Genomic DNA, 11,501 nt, shown 5'->3' on the forward strand with positions numbered 1-11,501 from the left:
GCTGACTGAGGCTGCGTGTGCTCCAGCTGCCTGCTTTGTAATGGAGCTGCAGCCACTGCAGCTTATAGGGGAGGAAAGGTCGTCTTGCTTAGGCCAATTGGAGAGCTTCATTATTCTAACTGAAATTTCAGATTCTATTCTGAAAAATGGTGAGAGACTGATGTTACAGCTACCTAACCTACAGCTCTGTTCTGTCACCTCTGAGGACACTGGAGACTTCTCCTTGTATGTTTTCCATTGCTGGAACAGGGCATGGGTGGGTTGTTGCACACCCAGCACAGTGTCACGTACAGCATCCTGGTGAGACTTGGTCCCGAGCTCCTTCTGCCCCAGCCAGCCACCGCGGGTGCTTCAAGTTTGCTGCAACAGTGCCTGTAGCTGGAGGCACTGGGGATGTGAACACCTTGCCAAATTTCCAGTGAAGAAAGAATCCTTCCTTGTTGTTCATTTATCAATGTTACATCGAGCTCCTGAGGGAGGGAGGCCTCAGTATGCTTCTGTGGTAGTGTAGCCTCATAATGAAATTTTGGCTTTTGTTTCATGATCAGCATTTATCTCTGTTGTGCATTTCAATTTGGGGAAAGCAGGGAATAAAGACCTCAATCTGCTTTATTTTTCCTGGGGTTTATTAATCACCAGGGAGCAAGCAATATTTTCTATAGAAAGTGGTTATTATTGTTTTGTTCTTGCTTATAATTTTTTTGTGAGATATACTGATCTTCTGAATATGTTTGCACTAAATCAGTAGCTCTGTTTTGCTTATTAAGACCAAACTCTTCCTTACTGTCTATTGTTGTAGAATTAATTACCAGCCTTTATTGAATTCCTTTCTTTTTCAACAAGGAAGCATTGGAGCAGCGGACTCTGAGGATACATGAGCCACAGTGGTTTTCATAAAGCTCTGACAGGGGCCTCAAATCAGCTGTTTTGTTGTGCACATGGCTTGACTTAAGGATTTCTGTATCAAGGCATTAGAAAAACCCCCTTACATTTACATTCAGTAAGTCTCTCCTAGGGCGGCCTGAAAAGAAGGCAGCACAATATTCTGCAGAGCATTTTCTGCTTTTTTCCCTCTGATACAGCCTATGGCAGAAAGTAGCTCAACCTCTTTCTTTTTTCTCTCTTCTGTGAAAGTCCCATGAAGAACAGCACCCATGCTGACCTGTTGGATCTGACTGCTACCAAAGGTGGCTTCCCAAGCTCCCTGTTCTTTTGTCACAACTCATTGTGGCTTTTTGGCACTGAACAACATGTGGAAACCCATAGATAGAAAAAGCCTTTTTTGTTATATTTTCCTGTGACTTCTGACATGAAGCAATTTGGGAGGTATTTGGGATGCAGCTTATGTGGGATCAGGGTGGCAGAGTGTGTGGCTTGCGCTGAGAGCTGGCATAGGGAGGGCCAGCCTCAGCCTGGCAGACCCGAGACAAACAGGGTAGAACTCTCTGGCCTCTATGAGCTCCGGTCAGATCACTCTTAAAGCTTTTAGACCATCCATGATATGTGCTTCTTTGGATCTGAGGCAGCCTCCTAATGTTTGACTTTGTGGTGGGAAAAGGAGTTTGGCTAAGGTATGTGACTGATACTTAGATATGAGTAATTAGCTGTCCTGCTAGGAGGAGCTGGGTTACCTCTAGCCCAGAGAGTCTACCTTCACAGTGAGCAGACATGCAGTTTGGCCTTCTTTCAGTCTCTACCATTTTTACTCTGCTCTTCCCCAGAGATTGTTGCAAGTTGCCAACTTGCTGAGATTTGTCTCCTCGGTTCTTCTCCACAGAGCCTGGGCAGGAACAAACCCACAGCCTCACTACAAACTGGATAGCATTTGGGCAGCAGAGCTTGGCTTTAAATCACAAACACCAGATAGGCACTTTGAAGTGTCTTCAGTTTCAGTAACTTCTTTGCTCCCTTTGTGCATTGACATTTTTCTGGCTCAAGGTGGAAAGGAGTGAAGTGTTGCCTGGAGATACAGCAAGGTCTACAAGCCATAGTGGGGCTGGAAAAACAGATGTGTGACAAGGCAGGACCTGGCCAAGGCAGCTGCAAGGCTTCAGGATTTAGGTTCTTGGAAAGGATGCAGCAGTGGGGAACGCTGGACAAAGCTGCAGAAACCTGGCTCTAGCATCCAGGTGCAAGATCCCTCCACTGCTCTTGGGGTGGCCCTCTGGGGAAATGTCTGGGCCAGAGCATGCTGGCCCTGCAGCACTGACTCTGCACTGTCTGCCTCAGTGGGTGCAGGTGCAGGCTTATAAGGCTTGCAGAGGAGAACTAGAGCCTAGCGCCAGCTGGAGGAATGGAAGCAGAGACCTCGATCCAGCCAAAGTACCTTTCTTTTGGCCGTCAGGGAGGAGACATGGCACTGAGAATTAATTTGCTCAATTTGTTCATTCCTGCTGAGAAGGAATGTACGTCTGTGCAAAATGATGCTGGAAGCTTTAATACATGCTTCATCCATGTCATGGGCTAGCAGAAGGTGAAAAGGAAAGATTTCTTAATGTTGGTGATTCTCCCCGATAATGCCATGGCCAGATTTCATGAGGTCTGACCATAGGGAATTTGGAGGAGGAAGTAAGAGGAAAAGTGGTGCTTAAGTAACCCAAGTATTCCCATTTTATCTCAGTCTTGAATCAGTTCCAGTGTCAGGCATGTCTGAGTGTTGGTGGTCCCTGTCCCCTCACTGTGAAGCTGATGGTCCTAGGGAAAGGGAACAGGACTGCAACCAATGCCGTCAGCAGATAGTGCTGTGGCTGGGAAATGCTCACATGCCACCTATGAGGAGGCACTTAAGCAAGTTCAGGGTTGGCCCTTGCACCTACGTGCAGACATGCTCAGTTCTCAGAGGCTCTGCCTCATGGAGGTTGGAAGATGGGAGTTCCTGCAGGTGAGTGGGAAAGCACTTGCTACTCCAGTGAGAGCAGGAATCAGTGCTGGATAAATACCTTGAATAGAGGATAGATGACTGTGCATCATGAACACCTGGAGTTGCCTACTGTGCAGCCTGCGGGCTTGACAAAAACTTGACTGTGGGCCTATGTGGTGTGTTTGCATGAGTAGCATAACAGAACATAAAATCTATGAGGCTGACAGTGTTGCACGGTTCATTCTGCTAGGGCTTGGGGCTTTCCACTTAATTTTTTATTAGCTAGAGGAAAAGGATGTGAAATGCCTTTAACCTGTTTCTGCAGGATAACAACAGACATAGCACAGGAATGCTGTGTCTCTTTGCTGGATAAATTCCCAATTGGCTTTTTCTGGTAGTGTTCATTCAGGAAAGAGGATGTCTACTATGTAGTTAAAAACATAATGGAGTGTGTAGAGCCAGTCACATCACTGTCACATCGTCACCAGGAGTGGTATGTCCTCCAAGGCTGCCGCCCAATAAAGGATTTTCCAATAAAATTAGTAAAGCTGGAGGAAGTGAAATTCACAGTAAGCAGTCTGGCAGCATGTAACATTAATTATCAGTAATCTAATACACTAATGGTTGGACCAGCAAATACTGGAGAAAGAAGCAGGTAGGTCCGCTGCTGGGGAGATAAAACTTGAGGTCAGATGAAAATAGCTTTTCAGTTGCTTGAATAAAGGGATAGAGATGGTTGAGAAGTATTATGTTAATTGTCCCTATCTTAAAAACAAAACAAAACAAAAAAGCAGCCTTGAACAATAAGAAGTATGTATGCTGGCACACAACTCACATTAAGGAAACCGTGTTGTTTTGGTGATGAGCACCAGCCCCTAGGAGGTGTGAGCTGCACTCCCACTGGGAAGCTGGAAGAGTGCGTGCTGCAGGAAGAGTCACTCCTAGGAGTGTTGTCCTGTGCAGACAGAAGCAGAAGGGAATACAGGCATCTCAACTGGATGCTTCATTTGCAGCAGAGCAAATTACTTTGTGTTTATGTTGGAAATGTATGTGAAAAGAAAGGTGCAAAGGCTAGCTGATGGAAAGGTATTGACAAGAGGCATGAGATTCTTTCTCTCTAGGTGACCCTTCAGTTCATCTTAAAATCCTACTGATTTCTCATTATCCTTATAAATAATTCCTGAAATTTTATCCTGAAATAAACCCCAGTGATCGCACTTGGGGATGAAATGATGCACTGAAAATGTAGAAGAGCTTGAGGCTCTGCACAGCACAGCATTCCAAAGCACAGGGTCAGAATTCTGACTCAGACATTCAAGACATGATATGCTTACACACGAATGCCCACACTTGCCTGAAAGATTGGTGTCCCCCCAGTCTCTTTTTTACACATGGATTGCATTAACTGCTGAGAACATCTTAAGAGAGGTGGGCAGGGCTCTGTTGTCTCAGAAGTAAATAGCAGCACTGAAGATGCTTTTCTCTCCTTGTCTTTCTGTCTGTATGTGTGCATGACAAGCAGCTCAACACCATCCTTGCTTTCCAGCAAAGCAAGCACTTAATTTAAAGGAACTGATGCTCCTGTTTGTTTTTGAGTTGGCGATAATGGCTTGGTAATGGTAGTATCTAAGTCGCTATCATCATCCTAACATCTTCTGTGGACTTTTCAGAGATATCTCATTTGCTTGCTTGGTATATAAAAGCTGTTCCTGCTGAGCATAATGTCTTGAATATAATTCTTACTCAATTACTAGAAAAGTGCTGTAAACATTGTGGAAATTCGGTAAGGGAGCCGTAACACACTCCATCTATCAGTTTACTGTTTTTCTGTCATTTGTCTGACCTTATGAATGGATCTGTCTTCATAACTGCAAATACAGTTTGAGAAGGGAAGTGGGCTGTGATTATTTGTAGCTATTTTTAAAACCATCTTTTGTCCTCCCATTCTTTGCCATATGTCTCCGTAACTCTGAGCACAGTGGGAAGTAATTGCAGTTGCAAGTAAACGAAGAATTATTAAAGCGTTGCTTTACTGAAAATGTTCCATTTCTGAGCTGATGTGCATAGATACAGAAGCTGCAGGAATGATCTGTATTGTATGAAATAATTGCCATTACAGTGGATTTCTCAGATATGTGTATAGTTTAATTTTGATTTGAAGTTCCTCTGCTTTTTCCAGTGTAGGAGAACGTACGCTGGGGAGTCAGGGAGCTGCAGGAGAGGAGCTGCTTCTGTCTGGGGGTGCAGCTCATACCAGAGGGCAGGAAGCCCTTCCGACTGTCCCTGCTGCCGTGTGTTGTGCTAGGGCCCAGGTTCATTCTGAGTGCTACTGAAGATGCCAGAGACTTTTTCTTGAGGAGTGGGTGGGTGGAGGAGAAACTTTAAGCAAGGCTACCAGCACAGAACAGCAATTGTGTTTGTGTGTTTGTGTCTGTGTGTTTGTATGGGTACAATGTGGCAGTCAAAAATGCCCCCTGACTAGTCCAAAAGCTGAAATTTCACCAAAGCTTTCTGAAGATTTTCTGGAATGTTGGCAGTGATACCTCTTAAATGACATGTGACAAAAAACTTCTATGTGCTTAGAAGTTCTGAGTCTTTCTGGGAATCTCTTGTGTCCTTTGGTCCAACAGAAGAAGAAAACTGTAAGCCTTGCCTTGGTGAACTGGGGACCCAATCTTTCTTACAAGCAAGTTGAAACGTATTTACCCCACTTCGGCTGGATCGGTGGGGCTGACATCACACACGTGTGGAAAGCAACATGGTGCATTCCTTCTGCTCAGTTGCACATTTGGCTTCTCAGCTAGTCCTGAGTAGTGGAAAGATGATGTTTATTTCTAGGAGTCTTTGTTAAACATCCTACACATTCCTCTTAAGTATCTGGTATTAGTAGCTGCTGGAAATGTGATGCAGACTTAATGGACCATGTGTTTGTTGGCAAGTGCTACCTGTGACACCAATCTAAAGGCCTTAGCCTTTTTTTTCCCCCTTCAAGTCCAAGCATCATTCCTTGCACTAAATACACCGTTTTCTTCGTTTCCACCTGTATAAACTACAGAGTATCGGTATCTGGGGATTTCCCTGCACGTGGAGAGGGAAGACATGAAGTCTGAAACTACTGAAAGAAGTTGGAAACTCAGACCTCTAAAGCTATTCCACATGGTCTTGAAACATTAAAGCAAGTTTTATTACAGAGAATAGTTTACATTACACTCATTTATTAAAACCTAAGGACATCTTTATAAAAACTACTGTATATAAAGACAAGAGCAGTGCAATAGCAGTGTAAAACACGTTTTTGGTTTACTTGGCAATCACTTTAGAAAGACAACATGATTCATAATATGAAGTTAAGTATGCTGCAAAAAACAGGACAGGTTTAGATCAAAAACTATATTAGCAAATCACTGGACACTGGCACATATTGATTTCAAACATTGAGTGTTATGTAAACAGTGTTATCATCAGCGTATCAATAGTGAGAAACCACTATAACCCTAGAATTTCTAGTTAGCTTAATTAGCCTAAAATTTGACTGTAGACTATTAAAATGGACTATCCTACTGTATATATTATCTTCTTAGTGATTTACTACTTATGTAAAAGGAGGACTAGAAAAAATGTCTGTCTTATGCAAGAGAATTTTCAAGGATGAGAAAATATGTTTCTTTCCAGGGAGCTGGCTGGGTTTTGTTTCAGTTGTCCTCATTTTTCATACATCACCACTGGTAATTAAATAGAACTGGCTTTAAAAATTGCTTTGATGTATTACTTCAACGCTTCTGCAAGTGGACAGTTCTCATATAGAAATTACAACCATAATAAAACTATTAAAAACAGTTATCTAAAATAGCTGCTACAATATGCTGATGTATACATTAAAAGGCCAGGTTGTTGTCACTTTCTGTTTTTGTACAATCGATAACCAGGCACAAAACATGGTTAATTACAACACCAAGTCCTGCACAAGCTGTATTATGTATCTTTTTATGTTCTATGTTACGCACAGCAATTATTAAGAAGTTGGACACTCAGTTCTTAGTAAAACATAGGAGAGAAGATGAGTTGGACAAGGAAGGAGGCTTCTGGAGCACAAATGTAATTAACAGCCACTGAAGTAGCTGACATTGGTGTACAGGGTGTACAATGAAATTATGCACTTTTGTTAATTTTATATCACTTTTTTTCCCAACTATATCAGGATGGACATTGAGAAATATATTTATTTTAGCCCAGGTCTTTTCTTTTAGAGAGAGATCATGTTTGAACCAGGCTCTTTCTGCAGAAATAATTGAGTGATTCATTGCAGTTCATTTGGTACACCATAATTATGTAGGTCAGGTGAATGCATGGTGCTATCAGAGCTCTGCTATACAGAAGTTTGTTGTGTTCAGGCTACCTTTTGTCTAGCAGCGCTCTTCTGCTATATCTTGTCAGTACAGGAGATCAGTAAGGGAGAAGGGCTGACAGCAGTTGAGGCTGGGAAACGTGTGTGCACTGTTTCCCTTTAGTTTAAGGCCCAGCAAGCATTAGTCTTATTCAAGACCTTATTATTCTGCTAAACTAGGTAGGCTATCAGGTGATTATAGCAATGCAATTGATGAACATCATCAGCTATGATGTGGATTTATCCATAAATTAATTGGTAGGCGAAATCAGAACTTCAGCCAGAGAGTATCTACCTTATATTAACTGGCTTTGTATATAGAATCGAAGGAAAACAAAGAAAACAGCTAATCAATTACAAGGTATACAGGTACTAGAAGTAAAGCATAAAACTGCTCATTAATAACGCACAATTCCCAGAGGGAAAAAAACCCCTACAAAATACAGTAATTCACACAAACCAGTATCTAATACAAATTCCTCCATGAACATAAGTTTTTACAAAGCTCTCTGCGGTGGCTATTGCCTCACAATGAAAGAAGATGCTGACAGAAGGCCAAAGGAGCAAACAGCTACTGCAAAACACTGATTGCTGTAGGCCTAGGTACTTTGATGACTGTCTGCAGGGATTGTGAACCTTGGAGCCAGTGTGGAAGTGGGAGAAGACACGATGCCTTCAGAGGCAGGGATAGTGTTGTCTGCAGCTACTTGGCTTCCTTTGCTGTCCTTGCAAGGTGGCCCTGCTAGCACCATTGTGCATCCTCACTGGGAGAGATCTGCCAGCACTCAGAGCTCAGCTCCTTCCCCTGCTGAAGCTCCAGGCTCCCAAGATAGAGCCACTGGGGCTGTGCTGATATCTGCAAGCTACTTACTGTGCTTGTTTGCTGGAGGTCCTTTTTGTTCCCAGCTTCTGCCATGTGCTAACAAAATGTTCTTGTGAAAAACTAAGTTCTCCTGTGTTTGGAGTAAAACAAGGTTTAAAAAGTACTGACTGCTTTTTATTTGAAGTGCTGCAAAGAAGCGCACGCATTCTGTGAAGAGAAAGGGCAGCCAGGCTTCTGCTTACCTAGAGCAAGATGGAGCCTAATGCCTGCAGGGTGGCATACTTATCTGAGGCATTTGAACTCTTGCTAGTTAGTTGCTGCTTGCCTTTATGCAGGGATACTCAGTTTTTTTTATTTTTACTAGTTGGATTGCAAAGCAAAGGGACTTCAGCATGTCTGTATCCTCTTCAGATTGGGCCTTCTTTGGAGACCAGGCACTCATGCGCTCTCTAGACCTGCTGGCTCCCCTAGCAGTAATTGTTCCTGGGGTGTTCAGTTGCATACTGTCATGCACTCCAGTAACTACGAATTAGCTGAGATCTTTCAGGAATCTATCCCTTTTGAGTTCAGCTTAAGACTAAAATGCTCTCAAATCAAAAAGGCTAAAAAAAAATAATAAAAAAAAATTATTCACAAGGTGCTTCTTTATAGTCATTGTCAAGGTGTTCTTCATGCTTGTTATACAATAAAATGTGTCATTATTATAAAATTACTTGTATCTGCAGGATAAAAGATTAGGCAGGAAAAATTAATTTGGTATTATCATGGCACTGTGTTTCAGTTTCTAGATGAACTCTGTTTAGTTGTCATTGCCAGGTTCCCCATATATAGATTTTAACAAATGATTACATTTCACACAGTTTGCTTGTGTGATATTGTGTGATTTTTTAAGTAAACCTGTCCTGTGGAAAGTTAAGTCAAGCTATCACAACTTAGTGACCAAGTACTTCACGTGCTTTTGTGGCAGCATCATTGCCCTTTCGGCTTACAAACGAACCCTTAGATTTTAGAGGGATAAATTCTGATGCCAGTCAGTGGCTCAGGGAATTGGATTATTGCCTTGTAAAGCAGAGGGACAATGTTATTATTGCTTTTGTAATATAAAGGTTGTTACTTGTCTTCTAATATTCTTTCAGTTTCAAGGAGTATGGGGGAGCAATGGAGTGTCTGTTGCTTCTTAATAAAAGCTCCCCACTTCAGAAAAGTATGTGAAGCTGAAGCTGAGATGTATTCAGGTATTTGATATCTTAGCAAAATCATTGCCAGTGATCTTAAAATGTGCACAAAGGCTGAATCAATTGCAACCCTGCAGTTTGATTGGTGGTGAAGGCTTCACATACCTTGTAATGCATGACAACATGGGGACTGCCAGCATCTACTCTACTGTGACAAAATAATCACCAGAGAACTTTGGAAAAACTCACATTCAGTATTCTGACATTTAGATTAGGCTCAAATGGCAATAGATGGATGGGGAGGCAAAGAAAAGTTATCTACCAAAGGTTTGTCTTGTGATCTTTTTCCACCTTTGTCCGGATTTGCCAGAGCAACTTTATTTTCTTCCTACTGAGCACTTTCTCAAACATCATGCTTCCTTTCAAAGATGATACTGTTGGTCTAAAATTAAAATATTGCTTACGGTCTACTTTCTTCTGGAAACTCTTTCTATGTTGTTTGCCTATAGAGGTTGTCTGAAAGATGGTTCTCTTCAGGTGACTTGGTCGACCTGGATCCCGTCATTTTTCTCTCCCTGCTGCTTATCCACCATTTTTTAAGCTCTTGTCATTGAGTTGGTTTCCTTGAAAGCTGCTCCATGGAGTCTGATCTTACCTCTCCCATCCTGAGGCACATCAATATACTTTTCTGGAAGACATAAAATACACAGGTTACCATAATGTTTTGTAAGCACTCAACATCAAAGTATTTTCTGTAAAGATAAATGTGTAGTATTCTCAGGTGTGGATTTAATCTGGGAAGGCAGGAAAAGAGCAAGGGAATGGGTGAGAAAGAAAAAACTACAGAACTCTTGGATCTGAGGTAACGATAAAAATTGGATTTTATTCCAAATCCATTTTTTTCTATGTATATGTGGATTACTGTTCCACATTGCTGAGCTGTCTGCTACCTGTGTGATGAAAAGATAAAATATTTACCTAAAAGGTAACAACTGCAGAGCTCTTCATTTCTAGTGCAAGCTATCCACTGTAGCAATACAAAGTGCAGAGGGCTTCCTTCTGCAACTATAAATTTACTTTGAAGCAAATTTTATTTGCTTACACAATCTTACTTCGGCTGTTTACATGAGCAAAAGGGTATTCCTGTGACCATATTGTAAATGCCTTTAGCAAATGCCACGGAGTCTTCCTCTTGCACTTGTTACCAAGGTATGCATCAGACCAAGCACAAACTGCTTACTTTAACCTCAGTTCCTTTCATATGATGGGAAAATGCTGTTTTTCTACTTCTGCATATGTAAATGAGTATATGTTATAGTTGTGCTTTTCTTACAGAAGTGTTGTGTTTATTTTTTTTGCTTGCAATACCTCCGGACAATACTGTAATTCTGCCCATCTTCACCTTGTGGAAAGAGTGTAACTGTGATACAGGAACTGTGGTAGCATGTATAGTAGCCTAACGACATAAAGTGTTGAAGTAAACTGGGACTGCTAATCATAACGATAAATTGAAGTGATGCATCTGCTTGCTTGAGTAGGAAAGCATTAAGTGTATGAATAGAAGCTGCTGGAGGCACAATTAGGTATCCTTGTAGCAGCAGTACTTCATTATCTTCTCCCAGCAGAGTTCTTTACATATTGGGTATTCCCAAGTCCATGCGCTACGTTATACACGTTGCATTTCATTAATGTATTAAATGTAAAGAAACATCTGGTTCAGACAGCAGAATATCCATGGGAATCAGCATGCTTGAGGTTATCTAGTGTTTACCCATCAAATCTGGTGTATGAGGCAGTATATGCTCACTATATCCTCAATAACCTTATTCATATTAGAAATAGAGCAAAAGTACTTTGGAGTCTGTTTTCTCACTGTCCTTTTTTGACCTTGGTAGAAACGTCCACTAACAAATCTGCAGACCTGCCTCTCTGAAGACAGAAGTGGTTTAAAGTAAGTTTGCTTGTATCTAGAAGAGAGCCTGCTGAGACCTGGCTATCACTAATTTAATAAATACCCGGAGAGAGGGGAAAGAGAAGAGTGAAAGCATGTGTCGTGGCTTGGAGCCACCTGTGACCTTCACAACACCTTCAGTAGCTTCTTTTCACTTTTTTTCTGGAGTGCTGCATGTGCTTCAGCTCAGACCAAGTGTTTTACTCATCTCCAGCCTGTGTAATTTAAATCACTAGCTTCTTTGACAGAATGAGATTTTTTTTCCTCTCCTCTCCTCTCCTCTCCTCTCCTCTCCTCTCCTCTCCTCT

The 11,501-nt window shown here is 41.8% G+C and overlaps 1 protein-coding gene and 1 long non-coding RNA gene across 4 annotated transcripts in view; one reads left to right on the forward strand and one right to left on the reverse strand.

The window, feature by feature from the left end:
• LOC110396913 overlaps window positions 1-11,501 on the forward strand; it is a 44,055-nt gene that overhangs the window by 16,914 nt on the left and 15,640 nt on the right. The window lies entirely within an intron of this gene.
• The window catches only part of KIAA1644 (KIAA1644 ortholog), an 81,932-nt gene continuing 76,453 nt past the window's right edge, over window positions 6,023-11,501 (reverse strand). For all 3 annotated transcript variants that reach the window (XR_002437349.1, XR_002437347.1, XM_021392814.1), the window contains one exon: window positions 6,023-9,930. Coding sequence is in view for 1 of the 3 variants with exons in the window: in XM_021392814.1 (XP_021248489.1) it covers window position 9,930 (1 nt within the window). In the remaining 2 variants the exon portion in view is untranslated. The remainder of the gene's footprint in view (window positions 9,931-11,501) is intronic.

This window comes from Numida meleagris, chromosome 1 (assembly GCF_002078875.1).
Source record: "Numida meleagris isolate 19003 breed g44 Domestic line chromosome 1, NumMel1.0, whole genome shotgun sequence".
Taxonomy (NCBI): Eukaryota; Metazoa; Chordata; class Aves; order Galliformes; family Numididae; genus Numida; species Numida meleagris.